At 29.8% G+C, this 16831-nt stretch overlaps 2 protein-coding genes across 2 annotated transcripts; both read right to left on the bottom strand.

Moving 5' to 3' along the window:
• Positions 1-8699: 8699 nt before the first annotated feature.
• LOC108464133 (uncharacterized) lies at positions 8700-11516 on the bottom strand. The gene is made up of 3 exons (XM_017764248.2): positions 11150-11516; positions 10603-10683; positions 8700-9263 (listed from the first exon to the last, which is right to left on the bottom strand). Exons 1-3 carry the CDS (start codon positions 11306-11308, stop codon positions 8883-8885), a joined length of 621 nt encoding a protein of 206 aa, XP_017619737.1. The 5' UTR covers positions 11309-11516; the 3' UTR covers positions 8700-8882.
• Positions 11517-12385: 869 nt separating this feature from the next.
• LOC108463825 (uncharacterized) lies at positions 12386-16030 on the bottom strand. The gene is made up of 3 exons (XM_017763759.2): positions 15648-16030; positions 14773-14853; positions 12386-13056 (listed from the first exon to the last, which is right to left on the bottom strand). Exons 1-3 carry the CDS (start codon positions 15804-15806, stop codon positions 12658-12660), a joined length of 639 nt encoding a protein of 212 aa, XP_017619248.1. The 5' UTR covers positions 15807-16030; the 3' UTR covers positions 12386-12657.
• Between the last annotated feature and the right edge of the window lie 801 nt (positions 16031-16831).

Below are 16831 nucleotides of genomic sequence, written 5' to 3'. Positions count from 1 at the left end.
GTAATTTGCTGTTTGCTGCAATTAATTAGTTGTAAGTTTATTTGTAACCACTTCATATTAGACATGTCGAATAGCTTTTGTCTTTCTCTTCATGTTGGAAATAAATTTTAGTTTTGAAGATGAGTTTTTTTGCCATTAACACTGTCCACCTCGATTATTTAAGGAATCGAAACTTGGGGTTTAGTCTTACTTTTTAATTTAACTATTAGAGTATTGCTTTTCAATTTTCATTTGGTTGTTTTGAATTTCTTGATATGGAATTGCTTGGTGGATGAATTTTTATTTGCTCAAGGTGTCGTTTATTCAAACAATAACTCTAATTGAACCAGGAAGTCGACAATTTGTATTGATGTTTGGGAGAAACCACCAAAAGGTTAAGTTAAAGTTAATTGTGATGGGGCATTTGACACCTCAATATCTTGTGCTAGTATTGTAGTAATAGGCAGAAATGCAAGTGGGAAGATGCTGGATGAGATTGGTAAAAGGATTATAGTGGATTCATCAAAGGTTCCCGAGGCTAAAGCTATAGTTGCAGGGATTAAATTAGCTATGAAGAGCAAATGGAGCAATTTGATGATAATTGAGAATGACTCCCAAATTATTGCTTTAGATATTAAGAAGAGGAGTTAAGATCAAAGATGGAGAAAAAGGCGTATCCTTGAGGTTTTTGATAAGCAGTCATGCAACTGTCTTCTGCGAAAGTTAATGTTATTAAACGAGAAGTCAATAGGGTAACGAATTGGTTTGCTAAACAAGAGATGTACATTTCTGGTTGTTGGAATCAACTACCATCTTCCTTGGTCTTTGTTTTTGACAAGGATGGTTTACCTGCACCTCCATCTTTTTAATGTAAGGATCTAGGATAAACTTAGAGGATACTATAGTTTTCTCATATAGTTTATCCGGGTTATTTGTTGTTTTTTGGAGTGAAATTTTTTTTGCCAAAGAAAAAAAAAGAAATTGAAAGGTTGATTTATAATACTAATGGTGACAATACATGAAGTTTATAAGTTTATTTGTATTTTGCGTTAATTGATTTTGGGAAAAATGGTCTTAAATGAGATTATGATTTATCATTATTTTTAGCATTGATATTTTGATAATAATTAATGTATTTTTAGAGTTGAGAATTAATGTTGTGCCAAAGCAAAATTTTATAGATAGATTATTTGTTATAATATAAATTTTATTTTTACTAAAAATTTAGATAGTTATTTTTTATACAAATTTATATAATTGCTCTTAATCCATCACTGCATAAATATTATTTTGTGTAAAATCTTTGAATTCCATCGAAAAAAGTAGAGAATTTTTTTTAAGAAATTATTATTAGGTGTTGCGAGCGAAGCTAGAAACACGGATACATAGCAGATCCAAGGATTTTTTTTTTATAGAATTACATTTACTATGTAGTTTTAATATTTAACATTTAAAATATTTTGTAAAAAATATGACTTATTTATCCATATATATTAAAATTATTAACGTACATATTGCATCAAATTAATAAATTGGAAGCTTTAGGCAACCAGTAGGGATATATAATCATTCCATTGACTAAATTCAAATTTATTATTAGGATATAGAGAAAAAAATTATCCCTAGAGTAGATACTAAGAGGAATGTATAAACCAATGCTTCCATAAATTCGATCGTGGTTTACAATTATAGCTTTCGTACCTGTTTATTTGGAATCATCTCCCGAATAAAGAAAGAACAAGAATCAAAGAAAATGCAGCGATTTAAATCAAGATTTTTCCAGCAGCCTATGGCAATCACAAATAGAAGTAGAAGCAAAAAATAACAAAGCAATGGATAATCTTTTTATTTTTTTCAGATAATCTATTCCATCTTCAGGCTTCTAAGGCATTCAAATTTATTCTCTCTATTTTGATTTAATTCTAGTTAAATTATCAAAAAAATTACAATTATTATTTTTGTGTCAAATTATAGTAATAAAATTAAAGGTTGAAATATATTTTTCTAAGTCTTTATACATTACATACGTTTAAAATTTAATCCTTAATTTTATTTTCAAGTTAGTCTCTCTACTTTTGAATTTAAAATTTAAATCTAATTATTTGTATGATTTTTAAAATTTTAAAAATAAATTCACTTAATAATCATGTAATAATAAATATGATATTGAAAAGTGTTTTTGACTTGGAAGTTAATTATAATTATAATTATTTATTATTGGTTTTATTATTTTCTTTTTCTCTTTTAAGACAAATTATAATGGGTATGGATTATCAATATTTGACACTACAAACAATATAACCCACTAATTTAAAGCTTGTTTGAAGGACCCTGACCACCACTAGTATTTTGTCCATCAAAATTATAAAATTAAATTGCACCATTAATATTGAATTAGTTTACATCATTCTGTCTATTTGATTTAAGTTTCCTCTTTCGCTTTATAGCTTTAACTAAATTCATGGTTTAACTTAATGCTTTCAAACTCTTTTTTTGATTTATAATTTTTATTCAAACATTTTCATATTTGTATGTAGTCATGGTAACTTTATTCATATATGTGATCCTATGATAAGCTTGCATCTTTTTTGTAGGGATCAAATATTTGTGTGTCATTATTTTGTGTAGATAGATCGTAATCAAGATCAAAATACAATTGTCGGAGTTGTGGCTTCAGTTTTAGCTTTTGGGGCTTTTTGGATTAAAAAATTAAAAACTAGGAAGGAAATTTCTTCTCACCCTCGTGTGAATCGAGATTATGAAAGGAAAAATTATTTTAATAGTATTTTATATAGTGGTGGCCAGCATTGTATTGATCTGATAAGGATGAGACCGATTGCCTTTTTTAATTTGTGTGATATTCTTAGTAGGAATAATTTGTTACAATCAACTAAGTTTGTGAATATTAGGGAGCAAGTAGTTATATTTTTACATATAATTGGTCATAATGTAAAGTTTTGAGTGATTGGATCTAGATATTATAGATCAACTGAGACTATTCACCGTTACTTTAGGGTTGTATTGAGAGCTATTTTGAAATTATATAAACTAGTTATTAGATTACCTAATGAGTCAACTCCTAGTGAAATCAGAAACAATCCAAGGTTTTATCCTTATTTTAAAGATTGTATTGGAGCATTAGATGGAACTCATGTTCGTGCATCCGTTCCACTTAACATTCAAAGAAGATTTCGTAACCGTAAAGGGGGGACGACACAAAATGTATTAGCTGCCATCACATTTGATTTGAAATTTTCCTATGTTCTAGCTGGTTGGGAAGGTAGTGCACATGATTCTCGTATTTTAAGTGATGCACTTTCACGCCCAAGAGGATTAAGAATTTCGGAAGGTAAGAATTAACATTAAATACCAAATAGTTCTATTAAGCTCATAATTTATTAGTAATATTATATTTTGTAAAATTGTAGGTAAATATTATCTTGTTGATGCTAGATATGGCATCCGAAATGGATATATTACCCCCTATCGTGGTGTCCGATATCATTTAAAAGAGTCTAGTGATCAGGGGCCTGAAAATGCAAAGGAACTCTTTAATCTTCGACATTCATCATTGCGAATCACCATTGAACGTGTTTTTGGGATTTTGAAGAAACGGTTACGTGTATTAGATGCTGAACCATTTTGGAATTTTCAAACTCAAGTAGATATAGTTTTGGCTTGTTGTATCATTCATAATCATATAATGGGAGTTGATCCTAGTGATTTACTTAATTATGGATTATACGAGGAGCTTGAGTTTGATTTGATAATACCAACTCTTACGGAGCGAGAAGAAAGAGAAGAAGCAAGAGAATGGTCTACTAAGAGAGACGAAATTACACAGACTAAGTGGACTGATTATATGGCTAGAAATATTAGGTAGGTTTAGGGCTTAGAGTTATTATTTCTATGTTATGTATGTTTTAGTATTAAATTTTTTTTTTTTTTGTTAATGTTGGTTGGATAATGATATTGAAATTTTAGTTTGTTGGATTTTGAAATTATTATGTCTTGAATTTGTTAGATATTAAATTTATTATGTTTTAAGCTTGTTGAATTTATTATGTTAGATATTGAATTTATTTGGTTGGACAATATGAAAATTATTAATGTAGAATAGGTAAGGGCAACAAAGAAGGGACCTCCAAGCAATTCAGGTGGACAAAACCGATGGAACATCTTTTTCTTGAAATTCTAGCAGAGGAGGCCCAGAAAGGAAATAAGCCTTCTAACACTTTCAAAGCAGTTTCTTTTAATCGAGTTGTCGTAGCTATTTTTGAAAGATTTCAAGTCCAATGCGATGCAAAACATGTGGAAAATCATTTGAGGACTGTAAAAAACTAGTGGCAGATTATATGTGCAATTCGTGATGAAAGTGGTTTTGGATGGGATGATAACATGAAAATGATCACATGTGATAGAGCAACATATGATGCAGCAGTGATGGTAATTTATGTATATATATGTTAAGTATATTTCAATTGTTTTTTACTTGTTATTCTGATTGTGTATAATATCCAACAGGCACACAAGAAGTATGAACCATTTTTGAATAAAAGCATTGATCATTATGATGAAATGGCTTTGGCTGTTGGAAAAGATAAAGCAACAGGGAGTTTTGCCAGAACATTTGCTGACATAGATTTGGATGATGCTAACCAAGATTCAGTGCCTATAGACGGAGACAATGAAGAGATTGAAGAGGTGAGAACAAATGTATCTTCATCTGGCACATCCAAACGTAAAAGAAAAAATGTTCAAGAAAGTATCGTTGATGAACAAATTAAATTTGTAAGTGAACAACTTGGTAGAATTGCTAATGCTTTGGAACAATCTACTGCGGATAAGACACCACATCTTTACGAAGAAGTGATGTCGGTGGAGGAAGAAGGATTTAATGATGACTTCCTGTGTTCCATGTTTGATTATCTAGTAAGTCATGAATCCGAGGCCAAAGCTTTTTTAGTTAAAAGTAAGAAGCATAGAAAAATTTGGCTTCAAAAATTTTCTCAAGGCTGAATATATTGATACTTTTAATGTGGTGTAATATTAGTTATTTATGTATTTGGACAATATTGTTGTTATTATGTGGTGTACTACTAATTATATTAATTATGCATTTGGATAATATTATTAATTTCTAGTATTAATTAAGCTAATTTATAATTATTCAATCCTTGTTTTTATTTTTTTATAACACAATTGCAAATAATTTATTTGACTTTAGTTGTTTTCAATTTATGACGTTAATATTCTAGCTTAATAATTGAATATTATTATATATTTAATTTGATTTATTTATTTATTTATAAATAAATCATTACAATATATGTAAAAACAATTTAAAGTATAAATTTATTAAAAAACAATTTAAAATATAAATATATGTAAAAACAGCTTTTTCAGAAAATATTTTCAGCAAATCTGCCAAACAACAGAAAATATTTCACACAGATTCATTCAAACACCAGAAAATATTTCCGGAAATTATTTTCCGAAAAACATTTTACTAGCAAACAAACGGACCCCTAATTACCCTTAATTCAAGCTAATTCACCTAGACAAAACCTAATTAACCACACAACTAACTTCGTAAATATTTTTAATAAATATTTACGAATCCATTTTATGAAAACGAAGACCCAAAAGTACACTTTTCAGTACCCATGACTATCGGGTCGTTACAGCGTATGTGCGTGGAAACCACCTATTTAGAACACATTTGTACGTTTAAAAATAAATACAATAAACAATGAAACGAAAGTTTTGAAACTAATAATAATAATGTATATGCCATATGTGTAATAACATTTGCAACTTTTATTAGTTTTTAAAAATAAGAAAAAGGCAAAAGTACCCTTCTAATAATATAACTTTGTAAAAATATATAAGGTTATTTGAGTATTTTTCTTGACTAAATTGGTGTCGAGTTGACTCATGACACTAGCTTAATCACACACTTAGATAATAGTATAAATATACAAACAATGTGGGTGAAACATTTTGTGTAATGATATTGAAATGTATAAAAATATAAAAATAAAATTATAGTTGAAATGGTAAAAAAAAAATTATAGATGCTTGTGGCATGAGTTCAAATCATAACATTTGTAATTTCTTTTATTTGTTTTGAAAAAGAAAAATATTTGATACATTATCAATAGAGTTTTTAGACTTCACAAGCAGAGTCAAAGGGTTGGCAAGTGACATATTTTAAAAAAAGACATGTGACAATTTTTTAAGAGTGCTTTTAGAATTAAAAAAAATGCATTGTCTGTGTACTAAATACTAACCCTTTTTAAAATAAGAGAAAAAGAAAAAATGTCACTGTAAAAATATAACTTATTTAAAATATGTAAAGTTATTTTAGTAATTTATTTGATTGAGTTGGTATCGAGTTGACTCATGACACCAACTTAGTCACACACTCAAATAATAGTATAGATAATATAAGTATAGATATAATTGATGAAGGTAATAAAATGTGCATAATAAAATAAAACATACAAAATGATTTAAGATAAAATTTTAGCTTTATCATTGCAAATGTCTCGGTTCAAATCGCACAATATGTAAATTATTTATTACTTTTAAAAATAAAAGACTAAACTAACCTTGAATAATATAATTTATTTTTATAACCGAGTTGATGCCCGATTGACTTATGATACTAACTCAATTAAGAATTTAAATAATGATATAGAAAATATTAATGCTTTAAATATTATTATTCATTATTATATATAATTATGAAAAAGTATATATTTAATCTTTTAATTTAATGGTAGTATTTTAAAAGGAAAGATATTTTGTAATAGGGTAGTTTTTCATATGGTTTTAAAAGTGGTTTTGGTGATTTAAGTTATTATACAAGAATTCTAAAAATGGAAATACCCATAAAATATTATTCATTAATATCTAAAATATAATTTTGAGTCGATTCCCAATTAAACTAGTAATAATCAATAGGTTTAGTGAAAAAGTTTTCGTAAAAATATATTTTATAAAATTTATTATTCAATGTTTTAGGTTTAAGGATGTTATTTTTAGATTTATTTTAAGTTTAAATTATTTTTTTATAAATTTTATATAAAAGATTAAAAATAAAATATTCTCACAATATTTCTTTTATTTTTAAATATTTTTAAATATATTTTTTTAACTGGGTTGAGGCATTATACAATTAATTTATGATATCAACTTAGTTAAAAACTAAATAATATAAGTAGAGACAGATAAATTAACCCAAACAAAAAATTAGCCTAAATGAAAGATATAAAGATCTCTATTAAACCTTGGAATGAGTCTTTTATAGAAGCTCGAAGGCATAATTAAATCAACCCATAAAAACCTTAATTCCCATTGCCAAACATAACTTTCTCTTCAACAATACCGCTCTCAACCGAAGCCAAGCAATTAAGTAAAGTGCACCGGCTTGAGGTGTTTATGAACTAGATTGAATAAATTTATATAATATTAATATTATATATAATTATTTCAAGTTTTAAATTTTATTTAAACTTATCTAATTTTTTAATAATTAACTCTAATTCATTTATGGCCGCTCATTATTTTAATTCATTATTTATTATTTACATGTTAGCATTATTTTTTCCTTTTATTAAATTTTTAAACATAAACAATTCAATATTTTTTTAAAAATTTTAACGTTATAGTATATTTGAATTTTCATATAACATAGGTTAAATAATATATAAAATAAATAATGGATGATCTAATTTTTTGTCCCTAAACTTGGTAATTAGATCCACTTTGGTACCTATAATTTTTTTATTCACTTTGGTACTTGAATTTGGTAATTAGAATCATTTTGGTTCCTAAATTTAAAAATTATAAAATATGATGAAGCAACACTATGAGATTTTGCCATGTCATCACTTGAAAATTAAAAAAAAAAAACTTGTATGATTTTTTTTTATGACATGGTACAATCTTAGAGTGTCATATATTATTCTAATAATCGAACTAGTGGTGAACCAATCAGACCACTGGTTTTCAATTCAATCAATTTGATCGGTTTAATTGCTAGAGTAACAATATTTAAATAAATAATTACAATTTTGAAAAAATTTAAAAAAAAAATATTAAACCAGTTCAATCTAATCAACTACTATTTTTGTCCCCCTTTTTTTTTTACTAATTTCGAGTAGTTCTCGATTCAATTTGTTCAACCCCTTTGTTTGAACCAGTATATTAATCGGTTCTCAATTCAATCGATTCAACCGACCAATCCACTCATGTTCCAAGAACATTGGTTACATCAACGAATCTTAACGGAATCCAAATTTAAGGAAAAAATAAATCTAATTGCAAAATTTAAGTGCTAAAGTGAAAAAAAAATACTAAAATTAACTTAGTTACCAGGGATAAAAAATTATGTTATCTTAATAAATAAATAAAAATTATTATATTATATGAAAACGGAAAAGCAGAGTCAAACTCGATCTTTAAATATTAAAACTCAAATTTCAAAGAGACTTCAAAAATTCATTTTTGAAAAATAAAAAATAATAATTTTATCCAACAAATTTATTGATTTCCAGAGAACAGTTGGCAGCAAACATTAATTTTAACTTCTGATATGGCTTTGCATTTTGTTGTTAAATTTATATTTAACGTCCAGTTTAAAAGCTTTGCTAGCCATCTCAAAATTCCAACCAGGTTTGTTCTTTGCAATGAAACAAACAACTCTTTCTGCGTATTTTCAATGTCAAGCATCTACCTCATGCTATATTTTTCCATATATTGAATGACAACTTACCACCACCATCAAAGAAATACATCATTGCAACCTTAAGAAATAAATTTTGCACTATAATGAATTCTAACAACGCATTAAAATTTTACCACAACAAAGACAAATGCTAAAACACCAAACAAATCTAATCATCGGCATGCATGTCCATACAGTCATTAGAGCTGGGGGAATTGGCTTCCCTATTTTGTTGGTGACAATAGTTGCTCTCGTTATTCCGTTGTCCGTTTACTGAAGATAAAACGTTATTTGAATTGTAGCCGCCCTGCGCCAAGTGGTAGGGCTGAAGGCTCCGGCGAACGGGGCTTGAGAGGGCGTTCGAGAATACAGAGTTCTTAACTTGGTTATCACCAGGCCGAACTCCCTGCCCAACATTTACCGATGACAATGGATTGGACAGAACAGGGGCACCTAAATTGTTCGACTGCGTTGGAGCCTGGGAATGTGGGTGTTGCAACGGCAGCCTAGGAGACACCGGTGGCTCATCTCCTCCATATTCAAGCTCATTCTGCGAAAGAAAATTAGATTAAATCTTAAACTATAACCTCATTTCGGCGAGAGTAGATCTATCTTTATATTCCACAAATGCAGATGAAGCAAAGCATTCGTTAAAACGAGAAAGCTCAAAGACAGAAAGAGAAAGGTTGAACAAATCCTAAATCTGTAACGAGGTAGATTTTTTTTTTCTTTCTGAAATTCACTTTTAGTTCCTTATGGTATGCGGCTTCCCCCTTTAACCCCCACAATTCTCAAAATTCTACTTCGCAAGAACCTTACATCTACCACCAAGTTTCTCTATTCCTTTTGTTACAGTATTTTACACAGATTCATCTCTATGGAGGCATATTCAAAACATGCATACTTCGTAGATATATGATCAACTTTCAGTTGTATGGAAAATTGATCTAGTTAAAGATTATATCCAAAACATGCATACTTCATAGATACATTATCAACTATGAATTGGTAGCATTTGGCAGCCAATCAAGCCCCAAGTGTTTCAATCAGCTATTAATTTGATGATAATAACATTAAAATATAAAAATTATTATTAATTAAATTATAATGTAAATGCTAAAATTGATTTTACCTATTTTAGTTCTCTTCTAAAGAAAACTAATCACTTTATTAATCTACTTATATGCTACACATTTTAATTTTTACTTCATATTAATATTTTTATAAACAAATAAATGACAGTAAAATGTGTAACATAAAGAATAATAATACACCTAACAAAATACTAAGACAAAAATATTTGGAGTGTTCACTTATTTTTAAGTAGTATGATTACTCCATAAGCAGTGATATAAAGCATGAAAATTACATATATCTTCTTGTTTAAATTCACTTTTCTTTAATACAATTTTTTATGGATAGGGATTCCAAACCAGGTACTCTTGGAAGGCTTACATGCTGTATGAACAATTACATGATTAATATGCATAAAAGAATACACTTTTAAATAATTTAACAAGCTTTAATTACTAATATACAGACGTTTGAAAAAGATGTTGCTGGATTGTTGACATTAAAATACCATAAAATATGTAGAAAAAAGTATAATACTTCAAAATAATATAAAACATTCAAAAAAAAATTATCCCAGAATGATATTCAAGATTGTCTTTCGTAGACTGAACCCAACAAAGTAAAAGAACTAGAATTAAATGGAATAGCATGTCTAACATATCATATAAAATAGTCCGTAAAATGTAGGATCCAAGGACATCAACAAAGTATTTCATAGTTATCCAGTTTAGTTGCAAAGTTCAATTCAAAGCATATGCGATTGGCATAGGCAAATAGCTAATTAGCAACTAAGGAAAGCAAGAAATGAAAAATACCTGCAAATAAGCAACTATATCAACAGTTGTAGCCCTTGACCCTTCTTCTTGCTGCCTCAGAATCCATTGATAGAGTTTCTCCTGCAAAGGGAAAAAAGATCTATACAATTAGAGAGGAAGGTATTACACAATGAAAACAAATTCCATACACCAAAACCAGCAAGGAATAATACAGAAATTTTAACATTTTACAAATTAATTAAGTTTTCATTGCTTCAACATTTCACATAAATATTAAAAAGAAAATTCATATAAGATTACAAATGATTGATTGCTTTTGATAGAATAACTAACAACATAATAATTGTTGCGCATAAAAGCAAAATCAAACAGTTCGTTACACGTGAGATTTAAACTATGGAGATTTCATATTTTATTTTAGATATTATAAAACAAAGGATATAATATTTAAAATAAAGCGATTTCATTAGGCATTTGGTTATCATAACAAATATCGGATTCAATCACGCATAAAAAAAATCATAGGAATCAACCACAAATAAAATATTATTGAGCAAATAGATACAAAGAGGGATAGGAAGTGAACCAGCGCGTGACGTTCACCGGCCTGAAAAGAAAGGCGTTGGTGGTTCATAGCCTGGGTGTAAAGCTGGGAGAGGGAGTTCGCAGCGCTGCAAAAACTGGTGTACATGGTCCGATCAACCTCGTCAAGGCGCGTGGCGTCGGATTTTCTCTTCTTCGTCATGTTTAATTTTCTACTTGAAAATAAATTACAAGTAAATAAATAAAACTGCTACGATAGAACGAAAGAGGGTTTTGTCTTTTGAAAAAAAAAATTAAATGATGCAGATTTACATGAAATCGAAGAAGAATTGTAGATTAGGGTAGAGAGAATATGCGGATGTTTTGAGTTTGAAAGAGACGATTATGATTTACGAAGGAAGAAGCAGGACGTTTTTATATGAGCTATATCACATGGGCCCTTATGGGCCGCCTTTCATCGCTCTTTTTTTATTATATACGTTTGAAATAAAAATAAAATTTACATAAAATAATATTTTTGAAAAAAAGATAATTAATAATGTAAATTATCCATATGATTTTTTATAAATCTAATCTTTATATTCTATCTTGTTAATTTATGACATCAATTTATTCTAGTATTTAAAGACAGTATAGATATTTATTGAAAAATAAAAAAGGATTATATTTATCTTTTTTCTTCACGGTTGAAAAATAGGAGAAAATATATTATTTAATTAACTTTCCTTTACTTTTAGGAAAAAGAATAATTGATATTTTGTAAGCATATATAGATTTAACTTCTTTTTAGCTAATTAATTACTGGACACATATACACAAACAAGCAGCATAGGTTATGGGCTTGGTAAACAAAATATATTGAAAATTGTAACCTACATAAAATGCCTAGGTCCAGTCTGGTTAATCTCGGAGAACACAAACATGCTTGCTCAAGATTGAGCCTCTTGGATATGAAAAAGTATATTAAAATAATAAATACTATTTTATATTTATATCTCAAAATTAAATAAAATAAAATAACTCGAAAAAATTGGTTTCTACTTATTTTGTATATTTTATAAAAAATTTATGTAATAAATTTATAAATTTATATTAAATATGAGAACCTAGACTAGAATTCCTCATTAGAAGAATGTGTTAAGAAACTATGAAGAGTGGCTTAAGTAAATGGATTCCTGAAAGAAACATAAAAGGATCTTTGATTGCTTTGGATTAGTATTAGTACTTTACAACTTTAGCTTGGTCATCATCCGCAAGGGGTTGCCTGGAACACAAGGTATTGTAGGTTAGTAAACCTAACACGATAAGCAATGCTATATTGCCAGAATTTTCAACAGTTGTTTGTTTCTTGCTAGATTGGGATGATGGCTAGAACTAGATGTCCCCCCAGTCAAGCGAATACCACCATCATTAGACAAATACAATTATATGACAATAGCACATTAACATTGAACTTGCAATACATTTCAAGATACTTTTCAGATTCCTAGCCTTTCAAGATATTTTACAAGAAAAAAAGAAGAAAGCAGCAAATGAATGACCATAGAAATTTCAGAAAGGAAAATCTTGGTGTGGACTATCATCAGCATGCATATCCATGCAATCGTTAGTGCTTGGGGAATCAGTTTCTCTGTTTTGTAGGTTAATGTGGTAGGTTTCATTATTTCGAGGTTCATTGGTAGAGGAGCTGATGTTATTTGCACCCGAGACTGAGTGGTAGTGCTGAAGGCTCTGACGAACAGGGCTGGAGAGTGCATTTGAAAATACGGAGTTCTTTGCTTGGTAATCCGCAGAACGAACTCCTTGCGCAATTGTGCCTGCTGAAATTGGATTAGAAGAAAAAGGAGAACCTAAGTTGTTCTGGTGTGTTGCAGGCCGAGGGTGCTGCTGCTGCTGAAATGGCTGTCTGGGGGACATTGGGAAATCCTCTGCTCCATATTCAAGCTCATTCTACAGAAATTCGAAAAGGATAATTATCAGGAAAAACAGATGATCAATTGTCACTTCATTTTCCATATAAATGTAACTACATACCATACACAAATAAAATGGTTCATGTCAAATACTAGACATGACACAACGTTAACAATCTTCTGGATTATGAATGGGTAATATGGTACCGAACAATCATCAACATCCATGCTAAAAAACCATTACATTGATCAAATAGTTACATCTTCATTATATTTTTAAAATCATGATGTACGGAATAACTAAATAACTCACATGCCTTCATTTTTTAAAATCATAATGTATGGAGTGACTGAATAGTTTGTGGATGTGTCAAGGCCAACTCAATATCACATAATGACATATTTTTTTTCTTAATATGGATCTCAGAGTTGCAGCATGGAAAAAAGAAGACCCCTATCATTTTTACCCCTTCAAATAAACTATAGTGATAAGCCTAAACCTACTAATAGCACCATCAGCCAAAATCCGTGCCACATTTTTCCTCAAAAATATTGAACAGCTCCTTATAAAAAGTTAAAAAGGACAAAAAGATTGAATTCACAAAAGAACCTCACCAATTCAAAACCATCACATCAGCCTACTAGAATAGGTTAGGAATGTGCTAGATAATCAGTTCCCATTTCAGTTAAAAAATAGACAATTGGTAGCAGAAGTTGACTATTCAAGCCCAGAGGAATTGATTATTTATTTTACACTAGACTCTCGTCTCGTGTACAACTTTCTATTATATCTTGGAGTTACTGCTTAAAGAACCAGAACAGGGCCTTCAAACATTCAATACAATCAATCGAAAACCAAAGTTGTTGCTCCCTCAAACTTTGTTTCTTGATAAAACTCAAACTTAATTTGGATATTTTTCTAAAGTGACTTTACTCATTCGAGTCCTAATCTATAAATATAGTCATCCTTTTTCTCTTTATACTAACTCATTATGTTCCTCAGTTTCTCTCTAATCCCATAAAATTCAAACTCCCAAAGACCAAAAGAAAACAAAAACTTGTACATTGTCCATTATAGCCACAAAGTTTACCTCCTTCATGAGACCTGCACTGCACAAATCAGTCAAACTTGTATAAAAATCTCAATTTCTTGGGTTCTCGAGAAAAAGATGAAAAGTTTCAATCTTATTTATCTACAAAGATGAGTGGCTCATTCAATAAGGTGTACATGACTGTTGCTGAATTCAACTGACTGGAACAATATGGGATGTATAGGCATCCCACAGTTAATATATCAGGATGTATAGGAAGCCTTACAGCAATTGCTTTCCAGGAAAGTATCATTATTTCAACTTCTAACGAAGGGCCTTGCACCCTCGACATCTACCTATTTTACTCTCATTTCCATCCAAAACCCAAAACAGACTTCTAAGTTCTAACCCAGGACCATGCATCTATCAATTAGGAATTCCGGCAAAACGATAGTCTCTTTTATCCTACAGTAAACTCCTCATCCTCCCATCCATTTATTTCATTCTCCTATCAGTCAAATTCCTCAAACAAACTGTTCTAGTTAAATGCTTAACTGTATGGACACTCCAATTAAATTCACCATATGACTGGAATGATAATAAAACATACTTGGTTGAAGCATTAAAAACTCAATACAAAAAAAACATATAATTCAGTAGAAAAGAGGTATGTGCAAACAGATTCATGAAACCAAATAAGAGAAAGAAATCAAAAACCATACCTGCAAATAAGCAACAATATCAGTTGTCATCACTTTCAATCCTTCTTCTTGCTGCCTCAAAATCCACTCAAAAAGTTTCTCCTGCAGGGAAAAGGGAGAAGGATTTATACAATTAGATGCAATACCAAAAGACCAACCAGGGACACATATGAAATCATAATTGAACAACTAAAATATGAAAGCCAAGGAATCCCTACAGCACTATTTAAAAATGGGGCGCTACAATCAGAAGGAAGATGATCAGATGAAATTATCCACAAGAATAGCTATTGACATGGTTTCTAAATCTAAGACGACGCGTAGAGAGGATACAGTTCCAATGAAGTAAAAGCAAGGACGAAAATCAACAAGTTACATTAGGAACACCCAATCAATGCCTTTTTTGCTTTTGAATTTAGGAGATTTATTTAGTTTTCTATGCTTTCAACAATTGCTCATCCAATAATTCATCATTTTTAGCTAATAAAGACTAAAAAAAACACTGTTAAGCTTCAACTAGCATTTCAAAACTTGAATTTGCACAAAAAAGAATAGCAAAATTCCAACATCAATTACACAGCAGGGAAATTCTTATTCAGTATTCAATAACGATACAGAAATGAACATAAAATTTCCACTTCTTTAAGGGAAATAAACAAAGTTGACATTTACCAGATTACAACAAAAAATAAAACAATCAAATACTACAATAATTTAACTTCTTCAAAAGAAAAACATAATTACGTTTTCTATAATTCTATTCCAAACAGATTGTTCCGTTTAATTTCAAGTCATTCTTTTTCAGACATAGTAAATTATCAATTCTCAAGAAACATATAAAGGAAATTTATAAATAAAGAGATAGAGATATGAGATAATTAAAAAAAACCACAAACCAAGGCGTAACGTTCGCCAGCCTGGAAAGAGAAGCTCTGGTGGTTCATGGAGTGGGAATAAAGCTGAGAAAGAGAATTAGCGGCGCTGCAGAAGGCAGTGTACATGCTCCGACTCACCTCATCCAGGCGCGTAGTATCGGATTTCCTCTTCTTCGACATGACTTTTTTTTGTTGTTGTTATAATTATTGTATTTACAAAAAAAAAAGGAACAAAAAGCAAAGAAACCCTTACAGAGAGAAAGAGGAAAAGAGAAAACAGAGAAGATAGAAATAAGAGGGGAAAGTGGTGGTGATGAGACACAGAAACGTAACGTAACGTAACGTAAGAAGTTGGTGGAACCGACACAGAGCGCGTTTGTTTGCGTTCAGCAAAATGCTAATCAACATGCATGTAAATCAAACACATGTTGCTAAAATTTAGGAGAAATTATTTTATACATCCTTCACATTATATTATTTATGATCTTTTTCTAATTATTTAATAAAATTTTAGTACTTTTTTATGTTATTGATATATAATTTTAATATTTTTTTACTTTAAACTATGAATCTTGAACCCTGAACCCAAACTCGAATCTCGAACTCTGAACTCTCTCAAACTAAGATTTGAGATTTGGAGTTTAGGATCGAGTTCAAGGTTTGAGGTTCAAGTTTAGAATTAGGGTTTATGATTCAGGATTCAAGGCTTGGGATAAAAAATTTACCAAAATTAGGTGCCAATGACATGGAAAAATTTGTTAAAATGTTATTAAATAATTGGAAAGGGACCATGGATGATGTGGTGGGAAGGGTCCATAAAATAATTTCTCCAAAAATAGGTTTCAATTGAATGAATTTTAAAACTTTTAATATTGGGTTAATATAATATTTGCTACCTGAGTTTTTCCTTTTTCTAATTAGTATATGTAACACCCAAATTTGGCAGGTCTTGAGTTTAGGCGAGTAGCCCAAAGGAAATTCGATCGGCACGATCCTATCCACCCAATTTTTCATCTCCAGCGCACTCATAGGGCGCATAGGTAACAACAGAATTTAGAGTAAGGGATGTCTTCCCAGAAAAGTGTTGGCGCAGGAGGAGAGGTTGGAAAGGATATTAAAGAATTCTTGGGTTGTAAGAAACGTCACCTAAGTTAAGGGATGCCAAGTTTGTCTAGTTTACATATAAGTTACGTACTAACAAGATA

Source organism: Gossypium arboreum, chromosome 2 (genome assembly GCF_025698485.1).
Source record: "Gossypium arboreum isolate Shixiya-1 chromosome 2, ASM2569848v2, whole genome shotgun sequence".
NCBI lineage: Eukaryota > Viridiplantae > Streptophyta > Magnoliopsida > Malvales > Malvaceae > Gossypium > Gossypium arboreum.
Note: the sequence above shows the minus strand (reverse complement) of the source record. Positions and strands in the feature narration are given on the sequence as shown.

What these genes read in the sequence shown, in the direction of transcription:
- LOC108464133 (XM_017764248.2), bottom strand. Translation starts at nt 11,308, where the DNA reads ATGACGAAGAAGAGAAAATCCGACGCCACGCGCCTTGACGAGGTTGAT. An exon ending in CCGGTGAACGTCACGCGCTG is followed by an intron (nt 10,684 to 11,149) that starts GTTCACTTCCTA and finishes TTCCCTTTGCAG; the next exon opens with GAGAAACTCTATCAATGGAT. An exon ending in ATATAGTTGCTTATTTGCAG is followed by an intron (nt 9,264 to 10,602) that starts GTATTTTTCATT and finishes TTTCTTTCGCAG; the next exon opens with AATGAGCTTGAATATGGAGG.
- LOC108463825 (XM_017763759.2), bottom strand. Translation starts at nt 15,806, where the DNA reads ATGTCGAAGAAGAGGAAATCCGATACTACGCGCCTGGATGAGGTGAGT. An exon ending in CTGGCGAACGTTACGCCTTG is followed by an intron (nt 14,854 to 15,647) that starts GTTTGTGGTTTT and finishes TTTTCCCTGCAG; the next exon opens with GAGAAACTTTTTGAGTGGAT. An exon ending in ATATTGTTGCTTATTTGCAG is followed by an intron (nt 13,057 to 14,772) that starts GTATGGTTTTTG and finishes GAATTTCTGTAG; the next exon opens with AATGAGCTTGAATATGGAGC.